Genomic DNA, 16985 nt, shown 5'->3' with positions numbered 1-16985 from the left:
CAAGGTAATGCACCCCCAATAGATCCATTTCCCTCATTGGTCAGTTTAAAATTTTTGCCAAAAAAACTTGCTGTCAGGTTGGTACGACATGATCTGTAGGTGTTTGGACTTTTAGTTTCATTTGTGCTTCTTATTTGAAGAGCATTCATTTGAATTTATCACTTTTATTAGTTCAATTAATCCCATTATTTTTTGTTTTGTTAGATTAGTTTTTATTTCTCTTTACTGTTTAGGTTTCCATTCCCCCTTCATTCTCTTTACTTTGTTTTTTTTTTTTTTTTTTTTACTTCACCTCCAGTTGGCCATTCTGCTCCCGTTTCCAGCTGTTAATCATTTTCCTCATTCGCCTCCACCTGCTCTCTTCTCCAGTCATTAGCTCTTCTGGTCCCTTTGTCATTTCCATCTCTCCCTCAGTATTTAAGCTCCTCTTCCTCTTTCATTCTCTGCTGGATCCTTCGTTTTACCTTCCATTACTCTTTGATTCCTGGCCTCTGTCCCAGTTGTTCTCTTCTCTGCAAGTGTACCTCACCTGGATCCCATCTTCATTTTTTTAAGTTTTCATCTTTCCTTCAATGCAGATAGAACAAAATTCTCTGTTTGCAGCGTTTAAATCAATAATACTAAAATAACAAAAACAAACAAAAAACAGAAAAACACAAGCACAGATGAAAACAAAACCCAAATACCAAAGGTGAGTGACAAAATCAGAATATTTGAAACAATCTGCCAGTATATCATCCAGGTATTTAACAAGAGTGGTGAACCTGCTGCATTCTAACCTAATCTGTTTCCAGGTTTGGTTATCATCTCTCTTTCTGAACTAGATCATGATGATACTTCCAGGTTGGTGGCAACTGACACTAATCGAAAGATGTGCTTAATTTTTCTTGGAGCACAGCAGGTTAAATATGTTTAACTTTATGAAGCAGCCATTATAATAATTGAGGCTCTCTCGTCAAGTGAAGACAGGTGAGTTTTGTTGTTAGTTAAAATCTCTTCAGTAAAAATAGTTGGAGTGAAAATTACTGGCGAGGCATTTTGGCAGAACTGAGCCCGTCACAGGTGAAGTGTCCCCAGGAGCCATGCCGGTGTGTCAGCATGTGCTAAAATAAGAACGCAGCCATCACTGATATTCCTGTGACTTCCATACAGTGGTGAGGTACAGCAGTTGACTCACATAAAACATCAGGCTACTAATTTTTTTCTATGTTTCCATATAGCCTAATTCAAAAGTCAAAAGTGGAACTCTGAACATGTTGGTAACACAGTTTTAATGCTTTATATTTTGAGGATATGAAGCAAAGGATGAAAATGATTTCTCACTTTTTTTGGTTCTTTTTTTACTGATAATCCCAATATTTTCCAGTCTAGTGAGAATTTGGAGCTTTAATTGGACGAGGTGACTATACTGTGCTGAAAATAGTGAAAAGAGCTTAAGTCAATTTAGATGGGAAAAGATCTGTCTAAAATGATATGCAATGACTTCAGTTAGAAACAGTTTACTTTTACCACATCCAGCTGACAAATTGTTCTCCGATTGGAGTGACTGCGCTCATCAACATGGACTCTGCCTCTGGTTTTGAGCATCCAAGCTCCATTAGAGTCTGTTCCTCCTCTGCAGGCTCTGCTTGATCCCCATCATGCTGCTGTTAACATCCCAGGATGACAGCTCTTCTTCCCCCCCTGCCTTGCTGGGACCTTCCGCTTGGTACGGTCCGCTCCTCCCCTCTCCTACGTTTCACCGATGGTAGATTCTATTGGGAGAAGGTCAAATGACTCCGCATGTCTGCCTCTGTGTACATTCCCGCTATGGCACACGCCTGCTGAGGAAACATTTCCACCCCCAGCCAGTCAGTCAACTCCCCTACCCCCTGCTGGGAAGCGTCTCCGAGCATCTCCAACGGGACGTCGCCGTTCTCGGGCTAAGGAAAGTAAGTAATCACGCGCTGGTTCCGAAGCTGCTGGGCTAATGCCGGTAATTATTAGCATTTTTTTCTTCCAGGACCGGCCGGTCGTTTCCTTATTAATGTTTAACGTTTGAAAGAGTTGCGTTTCCATGCAGCTGGTGCCCCGTCGAGTTAAAAATAGTTCCAAAAGGGGGATGCAGTGATGCTGCCAGGGCGGCGCAGGTGATTTAAAAATTTTTAATAAAGGGGTTATGCTTCTTTTTTGTTTCCTTCTTTGGCTCCCTTTTTTGGGTTAATTAAATGTGCATTTGCTTCCTGACAGTCAGTCAGTTCTCTGTGCCAAAAGTAAATTAATGAAAAAGTGATTTATGGGCTGCCAGGCGGCTCATTAGTAGATCAAATTCAAGATATTCAGAAGGGACGGTCTTCGAGATGTCGGGGGTTCGATTCCCGGAGCCGGACCACTTACAGCATCTCATTCTCCCTCTGCTGTTATTCCTGTCAAATTGCTAATGAACAAAAGCCAGTAGCACCACATAAACATTGGAGAACGCCCCTCTCCCCAAATACTGCAGACAAATAAATCAGGAATTAAAATAGTTATCCTAAACAAATGTACTTTATTTAAGCAGATGAATTATAGCCAGTTGACTGATGCTGGTGCATTTGTTAATTAACATGCATTGTCCCTGCCAAATAAATTCATAAAAAAAACCAAAACCATACACACTGTGTTCCTATAAGAAGTGTTGAAAGTTCTGCAAAGCTCTGAGGAAGGCAGACTTAATGAAATGAGTCATCTGAGTGAGGCCAATGGCTTCCCTCCCCTGCAGAGCAGTGTGTAGCTAAGCCTATTACAGCATTGCATAATGCAAAAAGGTATAGTCCCATAAGGTGCAGAGTGAGCTGCCTGCAGGGTTTCATAGCTGGAAGCCTCTGTGTGTGTGTGTGTGTGTATATATATATATATATATATATTGTTCAGTTTCCTTTTAATCGCTCATTAAACGTCTCTAATAAAACGTCTCAAGCCAAAGAGAGGGGTCGAGTTGTTCAGAGCTGACAGGAGAGGAAACTGGATCACTGTTCCCAAACTTGCTCTGCTGCAACATCCTGTAAGGTAGTTGGCTCAAGGTCAGTGAGAAGTTAGAGGTCGATGAAAGTGGAAGGCTCTAAAATAGTGAAGTCACTCTAAAGTGTAATACTTTTGTTTTTTTGGGAAAAAAAAAAAAAGGTAGTTAGTTTTTATGCAGCTTGGGAAGATGCATCCCTCAGAGACTCACCGAGGTTCTGTGGTTGATTTCCAGTTGCTGGCCCACCTGTTGATTTTTGCTGTCTTTGATGTGAATGTAATAAACCGTATGGTACCTATAAATAAAGCCAGGCCACAAAGAGTTATAGCATGCAATCTCTTTTATCCATACACCCATCCATCAAGAGGAGCCAGTTGAGGTGGCTCTGGCATCTGGTTGGGATGCATCCCTGGTGAGGTGTTCCGGGCGCGTCCCACCGGGAGGAGACTCGGCGGACGGTCTAGGACCTCTTTAGAGGGTCTGTGAGTCTTGGCTGGTCTGTGAAGACCTTGGGATTCTCTTGGAGGAGTTGACCCAAGTGGGTGAGGAGAAGGAAGTCTGGGTCTCTCTGTTTAGGCTGCTGCCTCAGCAACCCGACCCCGGATAAGCGCAAGATAATTTATCCGTGGATTTCCAAAAGAATGCCTTCGTTTCCAAATCTGGCATATTCTGATAGACAGGGTTGGACTTTCCAAAAGGCTAAAACTGAGTCAGATTTCTGCATTACTGTCATTACTGCTGTCTGTTGTGGCAGCTTGACTGAGTTACTGATTCTTAAAGCAGCCTAAAAAGCCTACAGAAGTCTAGATGCTTACCAGTTTTTGTTTGTACATGATGGTGAGGCTTTTCCTCCATGATTGCTAATGACTAAATGCCTGTACCTTCTCCATAATGCAATATTAAATTTCATCTTACTAATCTTACTTATTTATGAAGTGTATGAACATTAGTCTTTTTACATTGTAAAAAGTATTCGCTGCAAATCGGCGAGTAGAGTGCTGCCGGTCCTTATGATCGATGGCTGCTATCCATCGTTGTCGTCTTTCCTCATCAAAAGGTTCACGATGGATGACGAGTTTGCATTCTCGTCTGTTTGCACAACACGCTGTGACCATTTTTAGAGTGAAATCAACTTAATAAAAGCGATATGAGTTTGTTTTCACGTCTGTCCTGGTGGAGTGGGCCACTTTCTTAAGAGCATGATGAGCAAAGGGTCAAAACAAAAAGTTGACTTTTTTTGGCTTTATCTCTGCATGGGTCAGTAAGTGGGGACAAGATTTTCTGTTTTTATACAGTAAGCAGCAGTTTCTCTGTCTCAGGGTGTCGTTAAGAATCCAGTTTTCCATTGCTTCGTACACCCTACTGGTTCCTCTGACTTGACCATGTGATTGAAACTTGAAAATAATTTCTTTACTCTGCCACTGTTTCCACATTGTAGACTTTTGTTGCTTGTGTGAGCTGGTAGTGGTTGACAAATGATGCATTTACTGACCAGGGCAACTGCTCACAGGTCTTGAGGAGTTTAAGCTGAAAATTGTCTGATTTAGGTCACTGGGTGATTTCTTGGTGCACATGAGGTTATTTATGGCTCAAATTGGATGCAGGATTGATTGGGAAAGCCTTTTCATCAGAAAATCGGATGAACAGCCACTTCTTCGAGGTGATTGAGTAATTTTTTTGCGTCCTGGAATGACAAGCCATCTTACGAAAAGGTAACCATGCATAGTGTTTGGCACTTTAACTGGAATGATACTCTAATTGTTTCAGCTCCATGAACTTTAGATACACTTGTTGATTTCTTGTTTGAAATGTCGCAGCTGTAAAGCTTGGAGGTCACACACACACACACACACACCTTGAGTAATGGCTCTCTCGATCAAATTATGCACAGTGCCTGTGGCTTTGATTAATCCCTCCTCTTGCCGTCATGAATGTATGCTTGCTGTTACCAATTGATTACTGCATACTGCTTATGAAACTCAAGTGAGTTCACGCCGTTTTAGAGGGAACAAATTCAATTAGTTTCATAGATTTTCTAATCTATATTGCATGTTCATCTTTTTGATCTTTTTTGTTTTTTCAGGTTTATTTGATAAGCTGAGCTTGTTGAGGTTGTCGAACGTTTAGTTGTGTTAGAAGTTCTCCAGATGTGTTGCTACAGAAATGTCAAATTGCCAACAACAGATTTCACTTTGTAAGACGGTTTTTTGAACAAAATAGTTTGTGGTTGAGGCTTCTGCTTTCTTTGTTTCTTTTTGATGATATAACAGCTTTTTTTAGTGAACACCAAACCTGTAATAATAAATAAGTAATCAATTCATCAATTAATTACATCATAAATTTAAGTTAGTTTGATAATTTCCATTCTGACGATTAATATTTTTGAAGAGGAATTTTGGACATGTAATCCTTTTTTTTTATGGTTTTGGTTGTAAGTTCTTTGTATTTCAGCTTTATTTGTTGCTTTTGGTTGTTGTGTTGAATTTTTCACATGTAAAATGTCTTCCAGTTCCTGTATGAACTTTACAAAATTAAAGTTTATTGGTCTTTGGGTGGGAAAACTTGCACCATAACAAATCTAGTGAGCACACACTCTCCTTGTGTTCATTATGCACAAAGGTGAGTGAGTCCAAGTGCTCCCTTTTGGATTTTTGGAGCTTTTAAACACAAAAACTCCCCGTAGAGTTAGCAGTGGTTCAGATTGTTTTTTTTCTTGAATGTTGATATATGAATACACAGTGGGATTTGATGCATTTGAAATATATGTCAGATTCTCCTTAGGAGTTAAAGCAGGACAGAACAGCAGCACTGGTAAAAAATCTGCCTTTATCTGTCCGGTTCATCGAAACTTTAAAGGGACACTTTCATTCTAAATTAAATATATACTGTTATTGATAAATAATTTATTGATGCTCCATGGAATAAAAAAATTTAAAAAATCTTATTGCATTTAAGCTTTTATCCCCAAAAGTAGAGATCCAATTATTCTCCCTGTAATTGTATTTTTATATATATATATATTCTTTTTGCCTCTAAAAATACTAACCTTAAAAAACACTCAAATTCCCAAGAGTCCAAGTTACAGTCATCATATGTTGTGGTAAACATTTGTTACTGTTGTAGTTTAAGAAACAAAAAGTTGCACATTGACAGATGAAAAATTCTGGAATGATTGCATTGAGAAACAATGCAATAGTCTTAGTTGAAATTAGGGCTGAGACTTGATATCAATAAATTTACTTTGATTAATTACAAAAAAAAAATTAAATGGGAGTATTTAATCAACCTGTGAAATGTAAATATTCAGTTTTAACTGCAGTCTAAATGAAAAAATAACGGCTATCTGATGCAAAACACGTTTAACTTTGTGCTTATTTAACTTTTACTGTGACAAGTATTACTTTTTAACAAAATAAGATTGAAATGATGTGATTAAATGATTCAAATCCATTAGTTTTTGTTTTTTTTATCACATCCCACCTCCACTTGAAATACCTGCAAGGGAAATGTGGCGGTAGGGAGTAAACAGAAGAGCACTGATGATTCCAGGTGGGTTTGAAAAGACATTTTAATTCAGCGCTGCTACTTGAAGGAAACTGTTGGACGAATGCAAATGCAAACATTAGTATTTCTTTTAGATGGTGGGCAGACTGGGGACAGTGTGGAGATGCAAAATGCATATATATGGTGTGGCGTTGGAGAGGGCAGATGCAAAACATGAGTTTATTGACTTGCGTCGTAATTGGAAGTGAAGGGACCAAAATGTTTGTGTCTCTGAAACAAGATGCAGTTTCATAGACCAGACTTCTACAGACCAGAGGTACTTGTGTCAAGAAAAACTTCCAACTAAAAATATGATGCGGCACGTTAAAAAGCGCAGGGATGATGGCCGATTTGTTTTGTCTCTTCCATCTGGATGATTTTTTTTTTATTATTTATTTATTTTTCACCGTTTTTGTTGGGCTGCCTCTCCGTTATCCCACAGTCTAATCGTGATAATCTCCAAATGGATTTATGGAGGGGATGAACGTCCTCGGCAGTCTCCTCAAAAGAGCATGTGAAGAATAAGTAAGGTCGGGGGTTGAACCGCCAAAGGATGTGGCTTACACAGTACTGCGCCTGGTTTCAGTCGCTTACAGCCTTACCTACAAGCAGTAAACAGCTCAGTGGAACTGGTTGGGGGATTAGAGGATTTGCAGCACTAAGCTACAGGAACCCAACCCAGTGACCCCCTGCTCATGTCTCCTCCTCCTCCTCCCTTGTAACAATCCACTCTCGTCTTTTGGCTCCGGGGTGAGCCATGTGACCAAGTTCGGAGTTCATATGGGTGGGATAAAGAAAGTTGGAGACAGACTTTTGGGTGTTCATAGATTGATTTAATCGGTTCTCCCTTCGATTGGTTTGACAGTTTTGAGTCTAGAGTTTTGCCATTTAACCACAAATCTTCAGATTTTACACGTGTCCCAGATTCTCGCATCCCTTGTGTTAATTCGTCGATAATGGGACAGTGCATTAACGTGCGTCTGAGACCCAGGATGGGAAGACGGTGGAGCTGTCAGCAGCAGACTACAATCTGATCTGGCCCCATCAGCAAAGTTGAGCAAGCATTGCCTTTAGTTCCACTTGGAGACAGCCTGGAAGCTAATTGAGTCCCAGCAAGGGGACGGAGGTCATTGTTGACTGACACTCCACGGGGCGTTTGTCTCTGTCAGCCTAATATCACACTGTGAAGTGACTCAGCAGAGAGCGAGTCCTCAACCCGGCCGGCCACGCGGCTTTAACTCAAACTGACAGTTCTCCAGCTCCCGTACATACCTTGCTACCAGCAACTCTGCTGGAAAGCTGAAGTTTTCCTTGTGGTTATTCTGCTGTTGTCATCATGAGCAGCTGACATCAACGCCGAAGGACTGAAGTGGAAAAGCAAGCCGTTCATGTTCCGTAAATGGCGAATTCTTTGAGCAGGGTCTCAATAGTTCTCTTGTCCACAGCGTTGGGTCTTGTAAGTTGCTAAATCGGATTTCTGATGGTTCTGCTAGCTGGAGAACAAATTTTCTTTTTGGATTACATTGTTGTTGGATTTTTAAAAAAAGATGATTATTGTTGGTTTAATTTGATAATTGCGCAAATTGGAATTATGAAAAATTTGCTTAGTGAAAACTTGCCAATTTCAAAAAAACAATTTTTGCAGTGAAACCTTTTGCGCTGGGGGGGGGGGTGGTTTATTGGCTGTATTGAAAATGGTGTATTTTGAAATTTTAGACGAAGACAATAGACAGTAGTAAGTGGTAGGATGATGGTTTGAAATGTTTTTTTTTAATGTCTTGTGAACAAACATAGTCTTGTATGATTTTTAATTGTGCTTTTTATTTAGTGGAAACACTGCTCTTACAAAATTGTGTTGTTTTTTTTTTTAGACAATTGCAGAATATTGACATTTATAGTGGAAATGTTCTTTCTTTTCTTAATATTAAGAAAGTAAGTATCAAATGGCTAATCTTTTGATACTTGCTGTTCATTTTATCACAGTTTGAAGAGTTTCTTCAACATTTTGTGTTTTTAAACTTTGACAAAGGCTATAAGCATCAAGAACAGAGAAATTAGTTCCTTTTTCTGCATGTGGTAAGGAAGGAGCACAGTTATGAGTCGGGAAGTTGAGAGAGGGCCCATCCAATGCAGCATACATTATTGTAGTAACCATGCCAACTTCAATTTTCTGATCAATCACACAATAGTTGTAGGACACTATTACACTAGTTCTGGCCAGATTGTGGGTGAAGAGCAAGCCGCAAGAACAGAACATCCATTTTTTCTGTGCCCAGACATTAACTCACCTTTTTCGGGAGGATAACAATAGGTTCTGATTCTAAATTTATTCTGCTGGAAAGAATATGTCTTTTGATGATGTGTAGCAAAGAATGCTCGCCTGATTTCACTGTTGAATTGCTCACTACATTTATGATACCTGTGGAAGAGTTGTATCATTGATTTAGGCTGTGATGGATCTTCTGGATTAGTGAAGTAAACAACACTGTCCTTTTTAAAGGTGTCTGCAGTACTACTGTTTCAGACAAATTAGGTGCCACAAATTAATTTCATTACATTCTCTAAAAGTCTGAGTATCAAACTTGTTTTTAAAAGGGAAAACAAAACATGTAGAGCAGCAGGTCTGGTGGACCATGAGTCTACATTTATCTAGAGTTTGGTTAAAACTAGGGCTGAGACTTTAAAGGGGCAGTATTGTGTAAAATTGACTTTTAGTAACTCTACATTATGTTATAATGTTATTCCCTCATCAAAAACATATCTGGAGTGTTGCTTTGATTCTTTACTGTGTGTTTGAAAAATCCTTTAATCTCCCTTGGCAACCATTCAGGTGTGCAAAATGTCTGGAGCTGGTCCTCCAGGTCCTCCGCCCTGGAGGATAAAGCTCCTACTGGAGCTGCGGCTTCAAAGCGTCCTAGCTTCTGTATTACAGAGTAGCCTTCCCCTGTGACTTCCCCACTCAGCTCCTTCAGACTAGCCAGCAGCAATTGGCAAACACCTGCTGGAACTGTGCATCGGTGGTGCTAATTATACAGGCTACTTTTCAGTGTAACGCTCTGAGAGCATTATCAAAGGGTTAATAGTGGAGCGATGTTGTGATGACTTCCTGAAGTGTCAGAAAGAGCAAGTTTCTTAAAGAGACAGAAGCCCGATTTCAAGCCGCTAAATTATGAAATCAAAGCCATATTTGATATATTCACCATTTTCTTAACAACTGAAGGACACATAGTTACTTGATTGTGCTATAAAATGGCTCTATACTTCCCCTTTAAAACTAGGGCCAGGACTTTAATGTGTTAATTTTGATGAATTAATTACGTAGTTAAATTAACTAGTATCATGTTAAAGAATTAAGTACAATAAATCTCTTTAGAAGTAACTTCAGTTAAAGTTTCCGCCGGAACCATCATGTAAGCTGGTTTCTGGTTTGCTCGCAAATTAGCTGCACAAGTGAGATTTGTTAACAACAACAACAACAAATTAATAAAAAAAAAACTATAAAATTTGAAAAATGGTTAACTTTAACATGAAGTTTTCATCTGTTGCCAATTGGATCTACAACCAACATTTTAAAGTTAAAGTCAGTATGATGTCACCATCGCTGCCAATTGATGTGTGCATGCTAAATTCCGACAGCCATTGTAGGAAGTTTTATTTGCTCGCAAAAGGGAACCAACCTGGCACGGCTGATTTTCTCCTGGAAGATCAGATGGGATGCCTCCAGTAAGATAACAGGCAGAACCAACAGTCCAACGCAAATCTGAGAGTCAGAAATGACAGAGGGGGGCTCATTCCTAATTGACTGATCGTTACCATAACGGCATTGTGTTTCCTGCCAGGCTGTTGTGACCCTTATTGGTTCAGGGAACGGACCGCAATGAGGGTCGGTAAGAGCCATCAGATACAGGCAAAGATATGAATGGAGGGGAGAGGGGCGATTGGGGGATCGGAGAGGGGAGAAACATGAGCAGTGGGGAGGTGCAGATGACGGGACGGACGAGGGACAGCAGAGAGGAACAGAAGGGAAGATGAGTCATATCACTGCAGCAAACCAGGCCCTGATTGAGATGTGAACACAGAACCTGCACTAAGATTTTTAGGTTTAGATTTGTCTTGGCAAATGCTCTGCAGTTTCATCCCTGATGGAGGAGTTTGTGCTGAGCTCCAAGAATAAAATGTTCTTACCTACAAGTCTCTCCAGAAAGTGAAAAGGCTTCATGATCCTGTTTATGAATAGAGCAGAGTTGTTGTTTTTTATGAGTTAAACTCTAAAGGTGGGTGGACCTGCGTTGCCTAAAAATACCCAGCCCTGCCTGCTGTATACATGTGGCCTTTACTTGCCTTTTTTGGTTCTGCTGCTCTTCTTTTGTAACAGTTTCCACTCCAACTTCCTGCTGGGCCAGCTAATCCTGCCACAAATCGATTCTCTTCCTCTTCTGCTCCATCGGCTTTCTCCATCCATGAGTCCCGGCTCATATTTATTCACAATGTTGGCTTCTTTAGATTAATGAAGCTCAACTCATGCAGCATTACTATTTACATATGAAAAGATGAAACATGAGGACATGCTGAACATTTGTAATGTGATAAAACGTAATCATTTTAAATGACAAAGACAACGGGATAGCATAGGGATGCACTGATATGAAGATTTGTGTCGATATGAATATCCGATGTTAATATTGCTGTTATAGTCGATAACCGATCACTATCACATGACCAACGTTATATGATAGACCACCATAAGGATTTCCCCCCAGTTTCAAGTCTTTCACAGTTTCTCATCTGACCAGCATGAGGGTGGGAAATAATCACAAAACGTTTATCATAAGAATTTTAATTTGTTGTCACAGTAAATTTGAATTAATGACGTTAAATAAAAAAAACAAAACTGGTGATATTATTGGAAATGTTGTTTTTTACTATTTACTCCACTGATTGTTCCATGAGAGCATCAATAAATGACAGTAAAATATAAATGAATGCAGTAACCCTTTGCAATTTATTCATATAAATCATACTTCTTTAGGTAACTGGTGTCCTGATTTTACATGGGAATGTCAAGAAGAGGCCTGTCGCAATAAGGATTAAATCGATTAACCTCATGATGAATAAAGACAAACCCAATAATTTCTATTTGCATAATTTGATCATTTTTCTCTTTTCTTTCTATTTCTACCAAAAACTGGATGACTTCAGTCTGGTGCTTTGGTCTAAACTACCGTAGCCATTTTTTGGAAAGACAATTTTGTATATGGGACTTCATGATTAATTTTATTTGTTGTTATTTTGTTTATTTATTTAGGATACTTAAATGTCTTCCAGATCCATTTATAAAAATATGAATTATTTATTAGAATTTAAAGTTTGTTGATCCTTGAGAATGCATGCTTACATTATTATACCATTATATGACCTGAAAATGGTCTCAAAACATCAATGTTATCATTTATCGCAGTAATTTCTGAGACAATTTATTGTCCAACAAAATTAGTCTAGTCAAGAACGACTGCAAGGCATACAGTCACAGTTGCCTAAAATAGAAGTAGTAAATAGATTTTATTTTTAAATCAGAATTTTTATCGCTATCATGATAGTACCACAAAATATTGCAATAAACATTCTGAGTTCACATCGCCCACCCGACCTCCTCATGTTTGCTGTGACTTCAAGCAAATTGCATTTTCTTTTAGCAATAACTTATTGCATTGCAGAAAGTATTTACTCTGTCGAAACATTTCCCACCCAAGAGGTGAAATTTCTGCAACTCCCTCAAGTTGAGTCTGTTGGCAAAGGCTTTCCAGCTATTTTTATGTGTAAACATTTCTTGAAACACATTTTTCCACCCAATTCCCCAAAAATGCATCATTATGAGTCAGTCGGTCACATCAGAGCTTTCTAGTGCATTCCACAAAGTAGATCTCTGACATCTCTGAAAGGAAGTGTTGTCTTAAACACCGGCGGTACCTGCGGATCCTTCTGCGAGTCTGAGGGATCCGCCTCGGTCCATTATACGCTCGGATGCTGATGGTGTTTGTCAGCACGCTCTGCACAGCCAGAGACAATTAAGCCGAACCACAAGGTTGATTTAATGAAGCTTGGCAGAAAAAACCTCCTCAAACACGTTTTGCCTTTGAGACGGAAGCAGACAAGAGTCAATGCTGCCACGGGGGTGAGCATGACCGCTTCACTGAGTACTGATGAAATAAAAAGACAGGTGAACAGAACCAACACAATGTTTCTTTGATAAAACCAATATCTTCATTTTTTTTCTTTTCCGGGGGCTTCCCAAAACAAGTCAGAAGAAAGTATTTATTCCCGCCACTTGGAGAGAAGCTTTTTGGAAAAGATTGTAAACCCTTTTGGTTCAGATGAGCAACGGGTCTACTCTGTCTTCCATGCCCTGTCTCTGCATCTAAGCTAGGCAGCATTACCAGGAAGCTAACTTCAATCACTCTCATCTTATTGTTTCCCACATGATGCTGAGAGTAAGGTGAGGGTTGGAATGCAGGAAGACCGGTTAATCAAGAGCAGAGCGTTGGCAGAGCCAGCTCTCTGAGACAACTAAAGTTTAAGGAAGCACTGATCCACTTTTTTCACTTCCAATACCGATATCTGAGGTGTAGCATCCGCCGATACCAATCCGATTCAGAAAAACAGCGCTGGATTGACTTAAAATGTTTCTTTTTTTTTTAAAAAAAAAGCAAAGTCATTAAAGTATTGAATTACAAACTAATTTGATAACGCTGCCCCAGAACAGCACACTGAAATACACCAGTAGATTGACACTCTTGGTCAAACATGTAAAAACAAGACAACTTTTATCTGTTCAGTAGAACAGCTGATGTAAAAGTAAATAGTAGAGAATCTGAAACTGACAAAAACAATAGGTTGACTGTTTCTGGTCAAACGTGTAAAAAAATAAAATGCAACAAATTTTCTTTCAAATGGTTCAGAGAGTACAATTAGGAATTCTAAATATAATGTAAATAAATAATAAAACATGATGAGCACAAAGTATGGAAAAATAGACTGGATAGATCTGCACTTATGGATTGGGCACAGTGTCACCGAGACCCTTATCTAGAATATTGTTTTGAATATCGGGACCGATATAAATCGCAACTGTTAAATCGCAGAGTCAAATTTATCTTTTATGTTTGATATATGCTGAATTTTTATTAGAATTGAAGTTGCTTATACTATAAAATGGTAGTACCGGTAGTTGCCTGGATATACATAATACTGCACATTTAAAACTGGAAAGTCATTTTCCCAACAATTGAAAACCATTCCATTGCAATACTACTGCTAATTTTGTGATGATGACGTTGATTAACATTTTTATGTTTTAGTTTTTTCTTGTTATTGGTGTTCGTAGTGTGAATGTTCTGTGAAGTCTCATCTCCAGCCAGATACTGTTATTAAACAGTGACATTGAGCCAATGCTATTTGATATTGGAATCTTTCAGTGCTATTCTGTAGAACAAAAAATCTCAAGAAAATAGTTCTTTTTAATGAGAACTTTTCTTGACAAAATCCAAGAAATCAAGAAAAAAAAAAATTCAAGAAAAGTGAATCAATATTAAATTTGGTTCATTTGTGAACCTCTTGTTGTAGTCAAACCTTTCTGATTGTCTCATCCAAATATCTGTTGTCTGACCACAGAGTCAGGCGCCAGGTTTTCTTATATAATGCTACATTTCTTTGAATGCAGTGTTTTCATTTTGCTTGCCTCCTGTGCTGTCTCTTTTACAGCTAGCCTTGAATTAACCCCTGTGATTCCTGTCGGTGTGCTGACAGGATGTCATGTTGAAATCTGACTGAAATTGTTGAAACTGAAGGTGGTGTGGGGGAAAGGAACACTAGATTACACGAGTCGCTTTTGTTTTCCTCAGCAGCTTGTCGGGTGTATCCCTGTCGGTGCTTGATTGGCAGCTGAAAGCTGGCTGAGTCCCAGCCGGGGAAAAAAAAAAAGGACACAAAGTAAACAAACATGCTGAGGCGGTTAGACGGTAGGACGGAGAGGAACCGAACACAGCAGCGTCTTAACTGTAGAAATAAAGGGAAATGCGAATGTGTTTACATGCTGGTCATGTAGCTGAGCAGCTTTTTCTGCTAGAAGACTTTATTTTAAATTCTGGTTTTCAACGATTAGTTTTGATTCCTTACATCAATTTTACAATCACTTCACTCACCAGGGATGTCTTATTCCTTTACCTATCTTACACTCAGTACCTGATTGTATTTTTTTTTTTGTGTGTGTTTAAGCCATTTTTATAAGAATTTTCACAATAAATGGAAGTCAGGGCAAATTAGTTGACTGTCCTTTTGGAAAAAAAAAATTCTTTAATTATTATCAGGAGGTCTAAATCCCAAAAAATGAATTTGACAATAATTATGCAGATTAATTTCTTGTATTTTAAAGGATTTTTAGATGTTGTCTTTCTTTGTATGAATTTAAAAGGATTAGTGGACATTACTCTGGCCACTGCTGTTTTCTAAACTGAATGTTGCTAGATTATTCAATTTTAATAGATGATTGATGGTGATTACAAACATCTTTAGGAAAGATGTCAGACTCTAAATTATGTCAGAGTTTTCTTAGTTTGTAAGAGAAAAAGGTCTGGAGATGACTTGGCTTTCACTTTTAAAAAAATCTGAAATGGAGACAGTAAGATATTTTATTGTTTATTTATTTAGCTAGTTTTTACCACGATTTACCATTACTGTGTTCCCTTACAACTTCTTAGTCTTATACAGTTGAGGCCACAATTATTCATAATCTTGACAGATTTAAATTGAAAATGTTAATTTAAGAGTGTTTTACTATTTAGAGACGAGTATCTCTCAAAAGACTACAAATCAATTTGGAAAATAAACAAAAAAAAAAAAATACTTACTATAATTGCTAACCAGTTTTTATTTGCATGTTTCTCTGCTACTTTTTGAATATTTGATGGTGGTAGGCCTCCATACCATAACCCCAGTCTTTATATCCCACCACAAATTCTCTATGTGATTAAAGTCTTTTCCACTGTTTGCCCTTTTTCTCCCTCTGACACTAAAAGTCAAACAGACCCACCATACTGTTTGACTTAAGCTAACAAACAGTCATGCTAGCTGCTAGCTTTCCAGCGCAGTGAGGATTTCTTTCCTTTGAACGTCAGAACTAAGCATAAAACAGCCAACGTATGTACTGAGTACAATGTATCCCACTGATGCTGGACATATCACACTCTCTTGTGGTGAGATGGTGTGGGATGCTTCTCACTTTTGGGATGAGACGATGACGGCGCTTCAGTTCCGTCTCTGTCCCTCCACTCATCTCATTACCGACAGCAGAGGGTGAGAAGTGAGGCCTGTGTAGACCTCAGCATTAATTATTGAATCCTATCTTCTTTTACCTCAGCTCCTCCTCCACACTCCCTGATAACCTTTACATAAAAGAGCAGAGGCTAACTCCAAGGTTAGCGAGACGAAAAACGGCAAACGGATCGTTTGCCGTTTGTGGGATTTCGACCCTTCTGCTGCTAACCGAACCCATTTGTGACATGTTTGCCTGCTCAGACAGACGTACAGCCTCCCCGTTTTTAAATTACACGTTTATTGTTCCAGATGAGCTTCATGCCCATTTAATTCTATTCAGTTATAAATGGTGCGATGAGGTAAGGCAAATGATTATTAAAAATGCCATTCGACTCCATTCAGTCTGAGGCCGGCTAACCAAGGCTGTGGAGGTCAGCGTGGCCCAGGCTTTTAGACAACTTTAGGGCGACTGAACATCTCCCCCAATACCCATCTTTCCTCTGACCCCTTGCCTTTTGTGCTGAGTGTTTGTGTGTGTGTTTGCTTTCTGCAGATTTGAAAAGGCAACATCAAACCTCGACCTCCCGAAGCCCCGTAGCAAAAGAAAGAAGACGCTGCCAAGATGTTCAGCACCAAAAGGTCAGCATGATGTCACTTTGGATCAATTCTTGTGTACGGATGATGGAAAAAAACATCAAATAAAATAAAGCTCAGCAGAGATATTTTGGAATTAGAAAGATGAACATGGTAGTGGCTGATATTTCAGTGTGACAGACATGACAAAAGTACGTGTTAAGGAGTCTGTGGTGATAAACGTAGGTTTAAATACTGTCTTTGAACCTTTGCAGGAAGCTTTGGTAGGCCGCTGAACACTCCTGTGCATTTTTAATGTGGCCCATGGTTGCATACAGTCCGCATGAATGATTCATCGGTTTGGCTTTTCTTTTTTGACTGCAAGCTCCAAACGGTCACATTGTGTTAGTAGAGTTTATGCAACATGGACTGAAGGAACCCCCCCCAAAAAAATCCATGTTGAACATTACCCAGTGGGTTTCCAAGAAACAGAAGTTTTGTGAAAACGTGTCGACTTTTGGAGTAAAATAAAAGCTCACAATAGAACATAAAATCATGCTACCTTTTTGTTAAACTGTCC

The 16985-nt window shown here is 39.1% G+C and overlaps 1 protein-coding gene across 1 annotated transcript in view; it reads left to right on the top strand.

The window, feature by feature from the left end:
• The first annotated feature begins 1756 nt into the window (after positions 1-1756).
• oxr1a (oxidation resistance 1a) overlaps positions 1757-16985 on the top strand; it is a 171335-nt gene continuing 156106 nt past the window's right edge. Inside the window, exons 1-2 of the mRNA XM_044117133.1 lie at positions 1757-1931; positions 16386-16471. Coding sequence (XP_043973068.1) covers positions 16455-16471 — 17 coding nt within the window. The 5' untranslated portion in view covers positions 1757-1931; positions 16386-16454. The remainder of the gene's footprint in view (positions 1932-16385; positions 16472-16985) is intronic.

The sequence above is a fragment of the Gambusia affinis genome, linkage group LG05 (genome assembly GCF_019740435.1).
Source record: "Gambusia affinis linkage group LG05, SWU_Gaff_1.0, whole genome shotgun sequence".
Taxonomy (NCBI): Eukaryota; Metazoa; Chordata; class Actinopteri; order Cyprinodontiformes; family Poeciliidae; genus Gambusia; species Gambusia affinis.
Note: the sequence above shows the minus strand (reverse complement) of the source record. Positions and strands in the feature narration are given on the sequence as shown.